At 39.8% G+C, this 19,626-nt stretch overlaps 1 protein-coding gene across 13 annotated transcripts in view; it reads left to right on the top strand.

The window, feature by feature from the left end:
• The first annotated feature begins 13,634 nt into the window (after positions 1–13,634).
• The window catches only part of DST (dystonin), a 336,699-nt gene continuing 330,707 nt past the window's right edge, over positions 13,635–19,626 (top strand). For 7 of the 13 annotated variants that reach the window (XM_060689235.2, XM_087882458.1, XM_087882463.1 and 4 more), the window contains exons 1-2: positions 13,635–14,677; positions 15,275–15,336. In XM_060689235.2, coding sequence (XP_060545218.2) covers positions 14,497–14,677; positions 15,275–15,336 — 243 coding nt within the window. In that variant the 5' untranslated portion in view covers positions 13,635–14,496. The remainder of the gene's footprint in view (positions 14,678–15,274; positions 15,337–19,626) is intronic. The other 6 variants (XM_060689236.2, XM_087882461.1, XM_060689234.2 and 3 more) reach the window with 1 other exon arrangement.

Raw genomic sequence — 19,626 nt, 5'->3', positions numbered from 1 at the left:
GTTAAGTAGGACCTTTATTTATTTATAAGTAATTTCTCAGTACAGGCATGTTTGCTGCTTGAAGATTGAATTGCTCGTACGTCATCTGTTTTAGAAAGGTATATTAATGACTGCAATTATACAGCACATTATTCCTCTTCAGGAAGTGACGCTGGCCCTGCTTCACCCATTGTTAAGGGCACACAAAGCCTCCAATATCTAAAAACAAGAATATTTTTTTCATTTTTTCAACTGCTCGCTTTTGCAGCACATGAGAACAATCCCATTTTTCATGCAAAAAGTTTCCCACAGTATCTATTTCTCTATCTATCATCCCTTCATCCATCCGATCAAACCTATATTTCTTCCACATTCCAGGTAGCTTGCAACAGTTAAAACATATAAATAAAATATTCCCAATAATAAATCAAATCCTGGCACAATTAATACAGACCATTGATAATAAATACATTTATAATAAGCAATATGATGACAAAATTGCAGATAGTGTGTTAAGTTCTGGGCGAAGAATGGAGGCAAGGCCGGAGTGATTTCTAATAGTTATTTATTCAATACTGCCAGTGAGGCAACCACACTCCCCGGCTGACATAGCTCCTTTTATATGAAACTGATCAGCCAAACAACCAATTAGGAGACAGTATTTTCCCACTCCAACAGAGGACGAGAATGAGAACTTCAACTGACACCTATACACTATATACAATACATAACATAGTGAAACATCAATATACAAAAGACATTCATAAGTGTTCAGTTCTGATTCCTTGCAGATGGTTCTTCCCAAGAAGATCAATATAAACACAGTTCTAGACTACAGTATTGGAGTCATAACAGAAAAGCATTGACTGGCTTAACCCTCTTCACTTCATGAAAATAGAACTTCATCAGCAATGTCTCCTAGGAAGGTCTCCTTGGAAGGGGTGGCACAAGCTGCCATAAAAAGTCCTATGGGTCTTCAGTATCAAGTACTACATACCCTGTTTCCCCAAAAATAAGACTTCCCCTAATAATAAGCCCAATCAGACTTTTGAGCACAAGCGCTAAAATAAGCCTCCCCCCCGGAAAATAAGCCCTTCCCAAAAATATTTAAACACAGAGCTGGAAATCAGGTAAGATGGCAAGAGGAGTCCCATCTTGCTCCATGCGCCCCAAAATAATAAGACCTCCCCGAAAATAAGTCCAAGCGCTTTATTTCGGGGTTCAAAAAAATATAAGACAGGGTCTAATTTTCAGGAAAACACGGGTACATATATTTAAAGTCAGAACTAGTCCTTTGCCACATATCCAGAAAAATCAACAACCAGTAGGAGTAGTAGGAACATGATGATGAGCACAATGAACAAGAGGGCAGCAATGCTGCCCCATGACTTCTCCCCATCTGTGTATAAGTTCAGTATTTTTTTTCCATCTGAAAACAGTGTTATTGCCACCACCAGTAGGTATTTTCCGCCCAATATTTTTAGTCTATGCATTGTTTCCAGCTGATTTTCTTTCATTTTCTTTGCATACCTAAAAGGGCTTCAGCAATGCAGATTTTGATCATGACTTCACAAACTTCCAGTCACTGAGAAGATGTAGGAGAATGTCACTGCGTTTTTGTATTTACCAGCTGAGCTCATATTTCTGGACTGTCAGACTTTCCGTAGCTTGCCAAACTTCTTATCAGTAACTGATACTACGCATGTCCACATTCTTTCATTCTACTTCACACTTTTCTTTGTTGTCTTGCCAAGAAGTCCGACCACAGAGAGGTGGCCGGCAGGAACTTTGCCAAAATGTAACAATTTAATTATTTTTAGACTAGTAAGATTTTCTTCTTTACAATAAATATGAGTTTAATTAGAAGATGTATTCCGGTTTTATTTTTCAAGAGTATACACAAGGAAAATGCCACGATCCAAGCAATTACCCCAGGAAGGTAACGGGGCTAATTGCCTCTGACAGAGAAGAACAGGCTGAGCTGGAAGAAGAGGTTAAACATGTCATCAGGTTGGAGTCATTATATTGCCACAAGAGACCTAAGTCCAGCCCTCCATGAATTCCGTTGACCCTTATCTAGTGTTAATTTAGCTTTGACCATTAGTTGATTAGATTCTTCCTTTAGAGCTAGCAATAATAAACTCTTCAGTGCTTTGAACTCAACAAGTGCTTCTGGTTATTTGAGCCTGACAGAAAGGCTTTTACAAGAGCGTTTATTTCCCCTTCACCTCCAACTTAGAATGCGGTAGAATAGTCTCTTTTTTAGAACCAACAGGTAAACTGTGATTAAAAAAAATATGTGAGTTGTAAGAAAGAAATGTGAATTTATTTTTGGTTACTGGAGAGAATTATACAACAAGCACAACTCAACTCAATTGTACTGATCAAATGTACATGTACATGTGCAGGGCAAAAGTTCAAAAAAAGATTGTCTGGTGTGTGGAATATAGTACTGTACTTATTTTACTGGCAGGATACAAAAGAGCTTACGAGTTTTAAAAAACCATCGGAAAAGAGGTCACACTGCTTAACCTTGGAAAGACATGGCTCTAAAATTAGTAAGATTATGTTTCTCCTTTCCCTTTTCTTATCACCTACTTGTCTTTTTCAAATTAATTTCCTTTCTCCTCTTACTGATTTGGTTTCTCTACTGTTTTTAGACTCTCACGGTACAATTAATTTAATTTAATTTAATTTAATTAATTTATTCCATTTATATGCCGCCCCTCTCCGAAAACTCGGGGCGGCTCACAATACATTTTAAAAAATCTTTATAAAAAACATTTAAAAATTAAAAACATTAAAAACTCATTCATGCCATTCATGGCCGGATCTCGCCAGATCACAAGAGCGAGATCAACGGCCCCAGGCCGGCCGGAAAACCCAGGTCTTCACTGCTTTTCGGAAGGCCAATAAGGTGGGGATGGTCCGTATCTCAGGAGGTAACTGGTTCCAGAGAGCTGGGGCTGCCATAGAAAAGGCCCTCCCCCGCGGGCCCACCAGCCGGCATTGTTTAGCTGATGGGACCCGGAGGAGACCAACTCTGTGGGATCTTACCGGTTGCTGGGAGCTATGCAACAGAAGGCGGTCTCGAAGATAACCTGGCCCTGAGCCATGTAGGGCTTTAAATTAATAACCAACACCTTGAATTGTGACTGGAGACCAATAGGGAGCCAGTGCAGCTCGCGGAGAATTGGTGTAATGTGGGTGTACCTAGGTGACCCACGACAGCTCGCGCGGCTGCGTTCTGGACCAACTGTAGTCTCCGAACACTTTTCAAGGGTAGCCCCATGTAGAGCGCGTTGCAATAATCTAACCATGAGGTGACAAGGGGATGAGTGACTGTGTGGAGAGCCTTCTGATCCAAATAGGGTCGCAATTGGTGCACCAGGTGAACCTGTGCAAAGGTCCCCCTAGCCACAGCTGTCAGACTAATTACAATAATTAGTTACAATAATGGGATGGGGCTGGCAAGGGGAAAGATGAAATATTAGAAATTTGCACCATCTTTCTCTGGAATGGTGTCAATTGCTATACGGGTATCTCTACACTGCCTGCTTTTTTGCAGGGACTGCATAATGTGTCAGCAACATTTCTAAATGTTTTGGGTAATTTTGTTGTTGCCAAGTCAAGGACCTAGAATAAGTGAGATGCATGCATACATTTTTATTACCCTTGTGCTTTATGCATTTCCCATTATGAATCTCTGAGTTCAGCTTATTTCTAATACATTATTTCCCATGATGTACTATGACAACATGTACCCTTAGGATAATGTCTAGCTGTCTTTTGCTATTTTCTTCAATGAATAATGTAAAGAGATGAAAAAATAGTACAAAATGTGAATAACATTTCCACAAACTAGTGTTTCTCATCCCTCCCACATATATTAGGAAATGCTCAAATTAAGAATTTAAAAAAGATTTTTAACAACATTGATTTTTTTCTAAAATATTAGAAATTTTCTCATAGCATCATAGAAGATTGAAAAATATACAATTATCCGTATCATTGATTATGTGCCATCAAGTTGGTGACAATTCTTAATGACCACATAAATAGATTCTCTCCATCATATAAATATCAGTAGCACAGTTACTATATTTTACAGAGCTTCTGCCAAATTTATCTTTATAGGGAACTTACTGAAATAAATCAATTTTGTAGAATGTAACTCACTTGCAGAAGTAAAATAAAAACAAAAATACTGAAATACTTTTGCCAAAAGAACAATTCTTCAGCAGGATCTGTCCCCAACCTGTCCCTTTAGGTCTTCCGACATCATGCACTCATCAGTACCATAACTGAGTCTATGCACATTGTGGTTGGTTCCACAGAGTTCACGGGAAAGGCATTGCCTGTATGATTCTGACCTTGTCAAGATATGTCAGAGCATCTAAACATCTAAAACCAAGGACTAGTCTGTGCTGTATTTCGGTTTGCTGGTTCCTTTACTGTTGCTAGGCAATAAAAGGCGAAAGCTATCCCTCTTTCACTCTTCATGGTCACTTCAAAGGCTGTTCACTTTATGTATTGTCATTAGCATGCTCTTCTTTATAATTTTAGTCCCAGTGTTCACTATGCACCTTAAATTTCTCCCCTATAGCTTGCAAATCATTTCTATGTATGTGTGTGTGTGCATGCCCACACGCGCGCACACACACACTTGTATAAAATTCTGAAAGTTTCATAATCAACAAATAACTTAAATAAGTATGAAGTTAAAAAGAGAAAGGAGATATGTGGGAAGAAGATAAAAAGAAAAATGTGACTTGCATTGAAGTCTTAAGATGAAATAGAGGAGTTGCATAATTATTTGTATTGCACATTAGGTGCTAGACCAATGTCAGATTATAGCTAGGAATATGGTAAGGTGCACACAATAACTGTTTATAAATGAAGTTTTCACTGCAGTAATTAATAGAATATTAAGAAGAATTCAGATTATAATTTCCTCCATTGAAAGTCCTCTTGTCTTTTTCTTTCCAAATAAAATTCCATAATGAGAGAAATACTGATTAATTATACAATTAACTTTTGTGTGATAGCACTGGAGAATGTTTTATTGGAAAGCAATAGATTGCCATTTTTGACATCTAGCCTAATATTCAAGACAGCATTTCCTTTTATCAGTGTATTAATGATTCTGACCAAATAAAGTTCAATCCTTTTTTCTATTGGCCCCTTTTCTTAGATAATGATATTTTTTTCAATACCAGTTTACCTAAAAACCAAATAAAGATTGACTATTCCCCTTGAGCCAAGAATCAACAAGCAGAACTTACACATACTTTTGCTGTGAGATACAGTCAACGGACTAGAAAATATCATAGACCTTGGCAACATTGGAAGAAAATTAGAGAAAGACAACAATAAAGTGGATATGGTAGGACTGGAAAGATTATGGATTTCCAGGAAGAGCTATAAAGAGCCAGTTTGTTTTGTGATTAGGATGTGAAGCTAGAAACTGGGAGACTGTGAGTTCTAGTCCCATGTTCAATATGAAGCCAGCTGTATGACCTTGGGCCAATCACTCTCTCTTAGCCCTAGGAAGAAGACAAGGTCAAACCACTTCTGAAATCATGCCAAGAAAGCTGCACAGAGTTGTGAAAGAGTTCCTAGGAGTCAACACTGACTGGAATGGACAAAGAAAAAGAAAGAAAGAGCAAGCTATGATTTATTACTAAAGACAGGCTAAGATAGTGAGCATTTGTCCATGCACCCATTAACACTTGAATCCTCTTGTAGGCATTTAACTAATTGAAAAATCTGGAGAACCTAAATGTTTGTCCACAATTTTATGCAAATGTTGATTGGGCTTAATGTGTTGGCATTCTCCTTATGACCATTGCATTTTATTTAGTCTAATAGAAATGCAGATATGCTGCTATCCTTAAACAAAACATTAGAAAGGAAAAAAAGTACCTAATATTACATATAATTACAGCAGCTAGGTTAGCTCTAGCACAAGTCTGGAAAACAGATCAATTGCCAACGGAGCAGCAAATAATTCAAAAAATTTACACATGTGCAGAAATGGCTAGACTAACGTTGAAATTGAAAGATAAGGAAGACTCTCAGTATTTTAAGATATGGGACAGTTGGTATGATTGGATAAACCAATGGAAAAGAAGGTAAAGTCAAAACTTAGTAAGAAATTTAAAGTAATAATTATACACCGTCATTAAGGGGAAAAAAAGGGAAAATAAGTTCTTGTATATATATGTATATATGTGTACTTATATACATTATATATACCTTATTTGTTGTTTGTTGATATTGCTGATTGTATTTTAAGGTTGTGAATGTTTTATACAATTTTATGTTTTTTTTTTAAATCTAATAAAGTTTGTTTTTAAAACGGAAAAAAAAAGAAATGCAGATATGCTGCTATGACGTTGATGGTGGGAATTGGTGCAAGTTGGCAGGAGAGAAAACTTTTTTTAAACCAATTTAGAACCTTTTAGAATTTTTGAATGGGCCTGCAATGGATTTTTATCATGGAAAGTAAAGAAGCTTAAAGCGAAAATGCTGTGGTCTGTGGAAAAAGTCTTAAGCATAGGTCTCACATATTTACTTGTTATACTGACCAGAAGTGTGTCAAGCGATTTCATTAATTTAAAACTCTTGCTTCCTCAACAACTCTGAAGCAGACAACATGGGGTGGAATTGTGTTCCTGTTCCTTCTCACTGTTAAGAGTAGAAAGGTGGAAATTATTGGGGTCCTAGATTCCATAGCTGCATGGAGACAGACCAGGTATATACCCCTCTCATTCTTAGTCTGAGCAAGGGGAGGGAATTAATCATAGCAGCTGCTCAATATGCCAAATTTGCAAGCAACTCATTTTTCTACCCCATGACAAAAGGAAGAGGTAATTACTGCTCAATCAGGAGTGGCTTGTTTGAGACTGCTATTCAGTTATTAGATTTACATCCCATCACTTTTTGTACTGGTACTGATGGCTGCTAGCCAACCAGATAGCAAGCTGGATGTTTGCCACAGACCAATGACATGCAAGCTCAGGGAGAACTTTTAGAAGAGTCCTTTTTACCAATATCTTAAGATGGCAACTGTAAATGTAATCACAGGCTTGGCACAAGTTGAGACCAGAAATCCAATAAACAAGTGACAAATCCAAGGAAACAGATGAGAGAGACAGCGATGTGGAATTCAGAGCTCTATCAGCTTCATTAAATAAAATAGACCAAACCAGGAAATCAACTCCATAAAAAAATCTAAAACTATTTTTATGAAGAGTTGTTTTAATAAGAATCGTGCAAATCTGAATGTCCTCTACCTTCTCCTTCATCTGATAGTCTAGTGAAGTTCTGGGAGTGTCTGCCTGATTTCCTTCTAAATGTTGTCAAGTTTTTAAAAAATGCTTCATCATTTTTGCCTAGGCAAGAGATCCTGCCAAGGTTATCTTCCTAACTCTCTACACACGCAAGGTACATATAACAGAGGCGAGGCTTGAAAAGATGTCAGCATTTTCTGTCAGGGAGGGAGGCCAACAAATAAGGCGAGCTAACCTTCCATGCAAATTGCACAGCTGAAGCATTTGGTCAGAATTTCCTCTTCTCCTGGCCTACTATTTGGCCAATTTGGCCAAAAAGTAGGCCAGTAGGTTCTGTGACTTGCAGAGCTCAGCCCTCTGCTGTTGTATCTTAAAGCATGCTCTGCCTGGGGCTCAGTGGCTGAACTCACCCAGTCACAGTGGCTGATGGGACAGAGATACTTCATGGAGAAATTAGATTTGGATATTATATTTTTTGTTTCATTAGTGTTCTACCAGAATTGCTGGCAAGATTGATTGTTTGTTTACCCATTCATCCATCCATCCATCCATCCATCCATCCATCCATCCATCCATTCATTTCAACAATAACACGGACATCCATCTACTATAAGGAACTATAAAGCTGATGAACAAAATAATTGAAACAAAACTCCAGAAGTAACTGAGTGATTGAGTGTGTTGTGGAAACAAGCATTCTAACACTAACATGTTAACTATTCTTTTTTTATCTGAAAGTGGGCGATTTGTATCCTCTTCAGTATACTTCATTGGTTATTCACACACTGCATTAAGCTATGGTTTAAAGCAGTGGTCACCAAGTGGTGGTCCATGAGAAAATTTTGGTGGTCTGCAGAAAAATTATTTGCATTCTTTATATTGCACTAAATCAGGGGTCCTCAAACTAAGGCCCCTGGGCTGGATACGTGCAATGAACCTTTGTGTTGCTGCAGAGAGTCTCCCCCTTCGGGGTCTTTTTGTGCGGGTCGGGGGGGGGCAGAACTTGGAGTCTGCTTCAGCCTCCTGTACAGGGCTTTGGGTGAAGGCTGGAGGAAAGCGCCGCTGGTGGCAAAGAGCCGGAGGGCCTTGTTCCAGTGGGACTGCACCATGGCCTGGAACTGGCTGACCATCTCAGCCTGCTGTGCCTCCAGGCACCGGTACCTGGCCTTGCACTCCTACATGTCTTCCCTTTGCTTGGAAAGCCTATGCTCGTAGTCCTCAGTGAGGTGCTTCTGCTGCGCTTCTTTCTCGGTCAGATCCAATTTGAACTGAGCTGTTTTGCCAACTCTTTCTCGTGGTGGCAGCTTAGCTCCAATAACTGCTTCCTGTTGGAGCACTAAGGTGCCTGGACAGGTAGGCGAGGAGGGGCTTGGAGGGGAGAGGCAAGTAGAGCCAGCAAGGTGCCCCTCAACATGAGTGATATCGAGTTGACCATGCCCACCCAGTCACATGATCACCTAGCCACACCCATCCAACCAGTCATTAGGCAGATCATATTAGTGGTCCATGGGATTTTAAATTATGAATTTAGTGGTCCCTGAGGTCCGAAAGGTTGATGACTCCTGGTTTAAAGGATATAACCCACAATTGACTGATTTGCACAATATTCTGAATTAGCTTGCAAAGCAGAAGAGATTTGTTCAAGCATTTAAACTACAAGCATTCATTCAACCAATTTTGGCTTAATGCAGTAAGTGAATCTCTAGTTATAAAATGTTTGGAAGATAAGCTAAGTCATTCTAATTGCTTGAGGTTTCTTTAACCACAGGCCATGGTTTGCTTAAAGCTAAACATGTCATCTGAATAAGCATGGTTTCGATTTCCAGTTACGTTCCACTGTCAAAGAGATTTAAATGGTTTTGCGATAAAAATGCATACTAGGCACATCGTGGAGATATTAAGGATTTGGTTCCAGACCATTACAATAAAGCAAATAATGCAATAAAGTGAGTCACACAATTTTTTGGATTTCCAGTGCATATAAAAGACATATTTACACTATAGTTAGTCGACCATTATGGACATTGCCCGTTATAGTTGCAAGTCATAATGGTCATAAAATGATCACGACCAACCCAATTTTATGACTTTTTGTGGCAGTTAAAGAAACAGCAGTTTTTAAGTGAATGCTGTGGTTGTTAAGCAAATCCATTGTTTGCTATGGCACATTTTTGTCAAAATCTGAACTGCCAGTTTTCAGTAAAACCATTGTAAAATACGGTCTCATGACCACAGGACGTTGCAATCATCCATAAATGTAGTCCAGCAGCTGAGCACCCAAATGTGGTTGTGTTACCAAAGGGGAAGGGGGAACCTTTAGAACTTCAGATCCAGGTTGTAACTCTTTTTTGGGGTCATTTGTACAGTAACTTTGAACTGTGATTACCTATACAGTGGTCTATTATGCATGCAATAGTATTTTGTCAAAAAAAACCCAACGTGTATACCTTAATTAAAAATACTTTATTGCTAAAATGCTAAGTATCATCTGAGCTTTCAGTGAGTCACAATCTTTTTGCTGGTGGAGGATCTTGTAAAAAAATTTGCAAAGCATATTCCTGTGTATATTGATTTCTTTCTACTGTAATGCCATCCACTTATTCTATTTATTAGTTGATCTAGATAGTTCCGTCAAATAGAACATGATAGAAGAGGTGTGATGAACAGTTAAGTACAATATTTTAGTGTGAAATGCTTTTTTAAAATTGGCCTGGGAGTCCCAAGTGGAGACGAGACAAAGTTCAGTTATTTTGGTTCTTTCTGAAAGAATTCTAGATAGATGTTCAGATTCTGATAGATTGCAGTTTCTGCTTATGGTTATATGATGGGTTTATGTTGCTAATTGCTAGACACTTTTAAGTGTTTACATTTGTCAAATGTACTTGTTGGTTTGGATCTCAAAAATCTCTTAATATGGGGATTATTAGTGAGTTATAATGTATTTATCTATGAATTGTTAAAATACATGCAACTTAAAAAAATTAAATTAACCTGACATACTTAGAAAAATCTGGGGCAGTTGAGCTAATTAACCAATAATCTCTATATAAACCACTGTTAACAAGTGTACTTGAGTACAAATGTACTGAAACCATACTTTCATGGTTCTGAACTTTTTTTGCCACTCATTATCCACTCAAAGATTTTTTCACAAATATTAGTGCATTGTAAATCTTTTTCCTGTTATGTCAGTTCTATCTGCATGTGTGTGACAGAAATGACACTGCATTGCATTGCAACAAAGTACTGAATGAAGAATACAGCCTCACCTTGAAGCTATGGGAATCTTAGGAACAATCTTAGCATAACCTGTATGTTTTTACAGTATCTGCAATATACTGCAGTGTTTAAAAAGACTGCATTTGTGACATCATGCAATACACTTTCAATGCATGTATACAAAACTAAATTATGAATCCTAATATAAATTATCCATGTAAGATTAGATAAAAAAGATGAACTGTAGGGCAAAAAAAAAAAAAAAACCCTTGCTAATATGCCATGGAGTTCTATTCATATCTTTCCTGCAGATTCAATGGGTACTCTTTGATTGGAGTTCCACAACATACTTAATCAAAACTGGGCAATCAGGTTTTAATGTAACACATTGTGGAAATGCAACCTAGTTTATAGCTTATACAGTATTGTCCAAAATAAAAATACTGGATAAACTATAGATAATTGAAATGGATACTGTATGTCATACTGACCATAGGGTTTTTGTTTAGATAAGAGGAAAAAGTCTTAAAGTTCAATTTAAATACACTTGCAAGAAAGGGAGCCCCATTAAACACAGTGCAGCAGCACTTTTTAGATACAGTACATGCAGAACTTCATGGTACAATTATAAATCAAAGAAGTTCCACCACGCAATATGCAACTAATGCCTAAGTTAACATCAGGCTGCACAAAATACTATTTTATCATGACAGCTGAGAATTAAAAAATGCTGAGATTAACTAATAATCCAATTGGCACATTTGCTTTGGCCTGATCTGATAAAAATAAATAAATTTAGGATTATATTTTGGGCTCATGCAATAGATTTATAAAATATTCTCCTCTTTATACATTTCTCTAGTCGGCAAAAACTATTTCAGTATTGTTTTCTTGGCAAAAAAAGGGAAAATGTGCAATTTTTAAAAAGTATGTACTTGGATTCATAGAATATGGTAAACCATAATTTTCTTGTTCATGATTTACTATAAATGAAACTGTGGTTTACTCAATAGAATAGTGCTAAGCAAACAAGGCTTATTGAGTTGTGTGAATTATCAGTAAACTACAGTAAAATCTTACATATTTTATTGCAAGTGAACTATTCAATTTCCATACATATGTTGTGACATACATCTGTTGTGGCTTTTTATCAGGTTCGCCTGATCTACCAGTTGCGTCCCTTTCTGGACCAGGACTCCTTGCGCACAGTCACTCATGCCCAGTCTGGACTACTGTAATGTTCTCTACATGGGGCTCCCCTTGAAGAGCACCCGGAGGCTCCAGCTGGTCCAGAATGCAGCCGCACGGGTGATTATGGGAGCGACTTGACGCTCCCATGTAACACTGCTCCTGCGTGAGCTGCACTGGCTCCCGGTGGTCTTCCGGGTGCGATTCAAGGTGTTGGTTGCCATCTTTAAAGTGCTCCATGGCTTAGTACCCAGGTACTTACTGCTTCTGCCACCGATAGCTTCCCAGTATGCTGGTCTGGTCCCACAGAGAGGGACTCCTCAGGGTGCCGTCGGGCAATGTCGACTGATGACCCCCAGGGGGAGAGCCTTCTCTGTGGGGGCACCTGCCCTCTGGAATGAACTGCCCCCGGAGATTCGTAGGATCCCCGACCTTCGCACCTTTCGCCACGCCCTCAAAACGCTATTGTTTCACCAAGCAGGTCTGGCCTAAATGCTATTTTAATGGGTGGTTTCTATTTTAGCTCTTTTGGCCAAATTATTTAATATTTTTAAATTGTCTTTTAACTTTCATATAGTTGTGGGTTTTATTTTTGGCTGTACACAGCCCTGAGTCCTTCAGGAGAAGGGCGGTATAAAAATTTAATAAAATAAATAAATAAATAAATAAATAAAAATTGAAAAAAATGGAGCAATTTCTTTTGGAAAAATATTAGGAAATCTGAAAAGTTTAGTATTACACGTTAGCAGACGGGAAATTAGGTGTTTTCACTATTAAGAGCATGCATCTGCTCTCAATATCCAGAATATCAATTCAGCAATATTCTCTATGTGTCCTTTTGGGTATCTCAAAAGAGTTTCTGTTTGAACTAAACTCGTTTTATAAATAAATAAATAAACTTTGCAATAACGATTTAACAATTTCAAAATTAAAGGTAAAATAGTTTTTTTTTTACTGAACATTTTATCCTTGTGCTGCAACATGAAGTACCAGTGATGACCAGGTCTCTGTAATGACATATTTGGATTTCAAATGGTGTGGCAATCAGCATCAGAGATGAATAACTCTGATGAATAACTGACCTCAGTAATCAAACTCAAAAGCATAGTGTTCCACACTTAGGGTCACGAGTCCCAGATTTCGTCAGGATTTGCTGCTGAATAAATCAGAATTAAACAGGTAGAGTCTTTTCTGACTAACACCCGATTAAAAGTCACGAGTTGGAAATACTACTAGCAGATTTCTTCTTTTATTTTCTTGCCGCCATAATCTCACACGGGTTTCTCCTTACAGTGCCTGCTGAATAAAGACGCAGTTTTAACCTAGCAACTGGATGAAAGGTAGCGATTCTGTTAACTGCGCAACCGTCGGCGTTTGCATTTAGAAGCCGTCGAGTTCAGCGGGCTCCCGGTGAGGAGGCATACAGTTAAAAGGACTTGCTTCCCAGCTGCTGCATTTGTTCGACGCCCCTCTCAACAGCCGGTTTTCACTCCGGTGAGCGAGCGCGTCTGTGTGGAAGAGCGGAGAAACGCGCGATTTCGGGACTGACTGAAGGGGCCGAAACGGAGCTAAAGTCCGCGGGTTTCTCCTCTTCCTCTGGTCCTTTCTCGGGGTCTCCTTTTCAGCAGCGCCAAGATCTGCACAGGGAAAACTCTCCCCCCCTTCGCCCCCCGACGTCCAAAGATGCAATCCTCGCTCTTCTCTCGGCCCCCTCTCTGCTGGCCGCGGAGAGATGGTGGTGTCTTCCCTTCAGGATCGAGCAATGATCCTCCTTCGTTTTCTCCCAGGCTGCCACCAGCTGAAAAACAAAAAAAACAACAACACCAAACCCTCACTTAACCGTATACCTTAAAAGCAGCCATTTTTCATTCTGCAGTAGCAGCCGCCCGTGATGTCATCCACCATCAAGCAGCCAATCCCACCACCCGAGCAGCCCCCCCCCCACACCTCCTCACCCAAGCACAGTCATCGGCAGAGGCAGCAAACTTTGGAATAGACCCCCCCCACACCACCACCACATCCCCACCCGTCCCTTCCCTTCTCCCGGTCCCTGTCCCGCCCCCCCGCTCCCCCACCCCACCCCACCCGCTGCAAAGCGCTTTCCTGAGGGGCGACGCCGTCTGCGGGCGCCGCGATCGTTTCCTCCGTCTCAGCAACATCATCGCTCCGGAGGTTTTGCGGGGATGCAAGAGCTCAAGGCGCGCGGCAGAAGCGCCAGGCTGCTGCAGCAACAGCAGCAGCAGCGACTCTGCTGGGGTGCCCTCTCCCTGTCTCCAGGCGGGATTGCAGCTTGGCGGCGGCGGCGGCTGCTGCTGCTGTTGCTGCTGCTGATCCCTCTATCTTTGCTTCGTCTGGATCTTTCCTCTTCCCCTTTTACGCGCGCAAAAAGAAAAAAAGGGGGCCAGATCCCCCTCCTGCGCTCCTGCCGCCTGCTTCTCTGCTGAGTCATGGACTGAGGGTCTCTCGCTCGCTCTTCCTCTCGCTCTCTCTCCGGAGGAAATCACTAGCACGTCTTAGAGCGGTGCTGCTGCAGCCATTCGGAGCCCTCATTCCCGGGCCGCACGCTCATGCTCCTCCTTCCCGGCCGTCTGAAGAGGCGAGCTTGCCCTTCGCTGCGTTTTTTCTCAACCCTTCCCGGCTGTCCTTCGGGGCTGATTCCTCGGCATTCCTTCGGAGCTGCTTGCCTTCTCCCCCCACTTCCCACCCCCGCACCCCCCCCGACCCAACAATTTATTATTTTTTTTAAAAAAAAGATCCTCCCCGGATTTCTTCCACACGAACAGACACACGCGCGCACCCCAGACTCGTTTGAACCATGATCGCGGCTGCCTTTTTGGTCTTGCTGAGACCTTACAGCATCCAGTGTGCCCTCTTCTTGCTGCTTCTGCTGGTGGGGACCATCGCCACAATTTTATTCATCTGCTCCTGGCACCGTAAGGTCCAGAAAGGGAGGCATCCGATCAAATCGGTCTTTGCGGGGCGCTCAAGGAGCCGAGGTAAGAGACGCAGTGTTGGCTTGCTCACCTTGGCCGAGGGGGAAGGGAGGGAGGGAGGGAGAAAGGGTTGGGGGGGGGTTTTCGCCGTTTAAACGAGGCGGGTGGATGGGGGAAATGTCAAAGGGAATTCCCCCCCCCGGCATCTGTCCAGGGTAAGGATGATTTTCGCCGTTGCGGAGGACGGCGATCCTAATAGCAGGGGTCCCTCCAAAAATTTGGGAAAGGGGCTGTGGAGAGGAGCAGAGATTGCGGCAGCCTAATCTCCACCCCAGCCTCAATTTTTAAATGTCAAGTTGATGGTTGGGAAACACCTCCCCCCCTCTTCTCCTAGTTGCTCAAGTAGACTATAACTTTCCTGTCAACTTCCAGGAGAGGAAATAGATATATACACACACGTTAGCTTTGGGGGGTCAGCTCTGCGTGGAGAAGAGCGCATGCTTGCATGGTAGTTGTGGGAGATGGCAAAGGGTGATTGGAAATTTTTTTTTTAAAAAAAAAATCCGACTAATTCCATAGAATGTGGATGCTGCTGCTGCTGCTGCTGAAATGGAGACAGATACAGCCCTGTCTTCCCCCTCCCCTCTCTTTTCTTTCTAGATGCTGTAATGAGAACTCATCACTTTCGTTCCGAGGTAATTTATTTAGCACGCAATCTCAAGGTTAGAAAAAAGTTTTCTTCTTGAACTACTTATCTTATTAAAAATGTATGTTTTAAAAATGCTTGCCACCATTTTTTTTTAAAAAAAAGTTTTGCATGGAAAATCATGATTGAATGTTTTAATAAGCTGTTTACACTTAACATTATATATCGAATATCTGGATATAATCTTGTTAATTAAAGTGCTAAATCTTACCTTTATATTCCTGTCAACTGTTTCAGTTTACAGGAATATTAAATAGATACAACAATTCATCTGAGACAGAAAGGGGCGGTTCGATATTACCATAGTTCAACCTCTGATTGTTTTGTCTTCAAGCAATGATCACAATTTGTACCGTAAATTGCGATTTTCATGAAGAAAATCAGCATCTTTCTAAAATTAAGAACGCTCTGCAGGAATTTTCACTTTTTTTTCTACTGTTATTAAAGAAGTACTTCTGAGCTTTCAGTTAAAATTCAAATCTCAGAAAGTTGATTGCTTTCTCTATAGGAGGAGGGAGAAATACAATATATTTCACAAACTGAAACTTGCAATTTGAAACTTGAAAGTATGAATTTCAACCAGCCAGACATTTCTGGCTTTCTGCAATAGATTGAGGAAACAGAGCCCATCTAATTTTCACAGCCATTCAAGGTTACTTGGTGCTTCTGACATTTAATACTTTTTTCCAGGGAACATGTTTTTTTTAATCTTGCTTTTATATGTTAACAAATCCCTTCATAGCAGTTTTTGGGGAATTTATCCTAGAGGGAGATTTTTATAGAACTTGGCCTTTCTTTCAGGTTAGTTTTCAAGGACAATTGCTTCTCTATTAAAGTAGTAGTAAAATCCCACTGGAAAATGAAATCTCTAATCAAGGGTTTTTTTCATTATTAAGTGATTGATCTACATCTATAAACCTAAGCTTCAAACATAAAATTGAAGCTCGAGAGTCCTTTTATTAACATTCCCAATTCAGATATCAATAGCCAGTTAAACTGGAAAATATTGCTATTACCATGCCTTCATGAAGCCTAGCTTTATGCATGGGTAAAAGTTTGCTCCTATATAAATAAATCCCCTTTGTGGTATAGTCAATTAGATTTACTCAAAAGTGAGATTTTCCCATTTCTATGGGATTTATTAGGATTCACAAAACTAGAAGGGTGTGTGATGAATCATGTGGCAAATCCACATGATTGTTTCCTTATGGAGTGACAGAATTCCTTTGGTTGAGAACCCCCAGTTAATGCATGGAGAACCATTTCCATTCATGTTTGTAACAAAAAACTATGCAAAAGATGAGCAACCCTGTTTTGTGGCAGTGCCACCCAATAAAATGATGCTAAAATTTGGTGGCAAACTGCTAAGTAACAGCAGTGCAGTTTCCCATGCCCTGTTCATTGCAGTCTTACTGTAGCTATTGAAAATGATGTTTAAAATGCAGTTTATTTCAAATGTGTTCTTCCCCTTTCCCTGGTTATAAAAAAGAGGTTACTTGCCTCTTTCTGAAAGTAAGCAAGCCCCTTTGGAGGGAAGTAATTGAAGTCGTACCTAAGGGATGTCAAATTTCCCTTTGGTTGCCAGCCTAAAGGAAAATTAAATATTGAAAAAGTGCCATTTGTACTGGCAACTGAACATGATAACAAAGCTGTTTTTAGGTGATGGAACTTGTGGTATTATTAGCTCTATCTACCCCTTCTTGCTTTTCCTTGCTCATCAGGAAAAATATGCAACTGAATAGGTTTCAAGTGTGTGATATAGCTAAAAATTGACAGAGTGGCAGTTGGTGATGTTACTCAATGGCAGCTACTTCTAAGTAGAACTGACTGGGATTTACAATCTAGTTTGTGGTTCTCAAATATGGGTGGACTTAGTCAATTCAAGATCTAGGAATGACAGCTGAAACTGCAAATTATTGAATTATCTTGATGTCTAGGAAGATTTCTTCCTGGAACCTTCAAATGGATCTTCAAACTTGCTGTGCTAGCATGACTCTTATAAAAAGAAACTCTTTGATGATTGAGCCTTGAGACCATAATGTAGCAAACAAATTCCGTTGAATTGTGAGCAATCAAGCCTTAGAAATTCTGCATTATTTAATTGCCACAAAGAGTTGAATTATCAAAGGAAGTAAATGCAGATGAGGTGAGATGGAATGTGGTGAGGAGGTGGGTCCCTGGAAGGGAGGGGGCACATTCTAGAAGAGTAAGAGGCAACTTAATCCAGAGATTATGTGTGAGAGAAAGAGGATGAAGACAGTCCCTCCCTAATAGCTCACAAAATATATTGTAGATACAGATAGTAAGGGTTTTCAGCCTGGCAAGATTTTGTCTAAAGATTTGAAACAGTGAAGAACTTAGCTTGGAAGAATTGTCATTTTTAGTTTTGGCCTGGCATGAGGACAGCTTTTTAATCTGCAGCTTCTCAGTCACCTTTAGAAATATTCTCAGAGAATAACATGCTAGAATGCAGTTCTCAGTAATGCTGATTTGGGGAGGTGGGGGAGAGCCATGATCTTTCAGAATTTTACCTTGGAGTAAACTTCAGTGTTATATCATGAATTAATCAAGATTAAATTGAGCTGTTTGTATTTATTTTTATTAGAATAGGACCTGCCAATCACTTCCTGAGGAGAAATGCAAGATCATGTCCCTCCTACCATTTTCATATAAAGGGGGAGAGAAACTGATGTTGAATCTGAATTCCCCCCGAGGATGGGGCATTTATGGAATGTCAGCAAAAGCTAATGTCTAGGAACTAAGAACATTTTGAGAAATTACCATTATTCCTCTCTTACCTCTTCAATAGTCACCTTGCAATATACCAGGGTAATGCATTTTATTAAATCATGAACTTACTACTAACCTTTCAATTGTTTTTATTGAAGGTTTATGTTTATCAGTTTCTGATTTAGCTTGTTTTCTAGTGGCATGTTTGTGCTCTCATGTAAAAGAATCATGGTGTGACTATAGTTGCATGAGATGACAGCAGCTATTAATGCTAGGCTGAAGAAAAGAACTTAAAAAAATGTGTGTCACGGCCTTTGCATCAGCAGCTGCTGAATACTTAGTGCTGGAGCTGACCTATGTATTTAGTTTTATCTTGTAGATAAGATACTTATACGTGAGTCGCACTAAAAATAGATCACTCAGAGAAACTAATACCAAAAAAATCCTAATCAGTGATTTGGTAACTGAAATCTGAAATGGTGGACAGTATTATCTCAGTATATCTCCCTCTCTTCATTTTGCAGGTCGTTATTCTCTAGTGCATATAAAAAAAAATAAAAGTCATCTTCAGTATGTGACCCATTATTACAGTTAACCTACTTTCTGCTTTAGTGGACACCGCAAAATTCTACTTTGAATTATGTAGTTCAATTTGATATGTGGGAGGAAAAGGCAACAAAGAGAACAAGCTTCTGCTATTCAAAGAACCATCCTCCAGTTCTTGAACAACTCATTCAGAGTTAAATTTCTTTTCCTTCACTTATATATACTAAAGCAATTAAAGTTAGGACTTCTTTTATGTCTTAAATAAGAAATTATTGTTACCTCTTTTCCACAAAATCTAGATGATGTTGACAATGGAGCCACCAATCGTTTTTTTTAATGTCAGTTGATAAAATATTTATTATCCAGGATTTTTTCCTTGATGAAAGAATTAAGCTGGCATTTTGGGGGGGATTTCCCCCCTCCCCCACAAGCTCTGTCTACTGGAATACTTTGTGATGCAACCTTCTAGGGCTGGAAGGGAGAGAATGTATGACTATAGTCAGTAGGAATTTTATGTCACTGACCAGACATTCTGTCCCACAGACTGCAGATTCAGGGTGGCTGGGATAATTTAGAAAAATTGTTAATGTAGAAACCATTTCAGTGCACTTCTGCCTTTCTTAGTTAGCTGAAGTGATTTTTTTTGGCCTGGCAGTAGACCAGTGTTTCTCAACCTTGGTAGCTTGAAGATGGGTGGACTGAAGATTGGAGTCCACCCATCTTCAAGCTACCAAGGTTGAGAAACACTGCAGTAGACTATGGTGGACTTACTCTCTTGGGTGGTTTTGATTTCCTTAAGAGATTGACTCTGAATGGAAGATCCACCATTAAGGTGATGGACCCATTGCAGCTGGTATCTAGATCCATTGCTATAATAGATTTGTTATTTTGTTTGTCTCATGCCAATGACCTGAAAATGGAGAGACTTTATATAATTATTTGTAATGGACAGATCACTCTCTGGTCAGTTTTAGACTGGCAGCTGCTATAAACCTGAGTTTGGGTGGAGACCAGTTGAAACAGTCCAAGC

The sequence above is a fragment of the Pantherophis guttatus genome, chromosome 1 (genome assembly GCF_059756535.1).
Source record: "Pantherophis guttatus breed Tessera chromosome 1, ASM5975653v1, whole genome shotgun sequence".
NCBI classification, from domain to species: domain Eukaryota; kingdom Metazoa; phylum Chordata; class Lepidosauria; order Squamata; family Colubridae; genus Pantherophis; species Pantherophis guttatus.
Note: the sequence above shows the minus strand (reverse complement) of the source record. Positions and strands in the feature narration are given on the sequence as shown.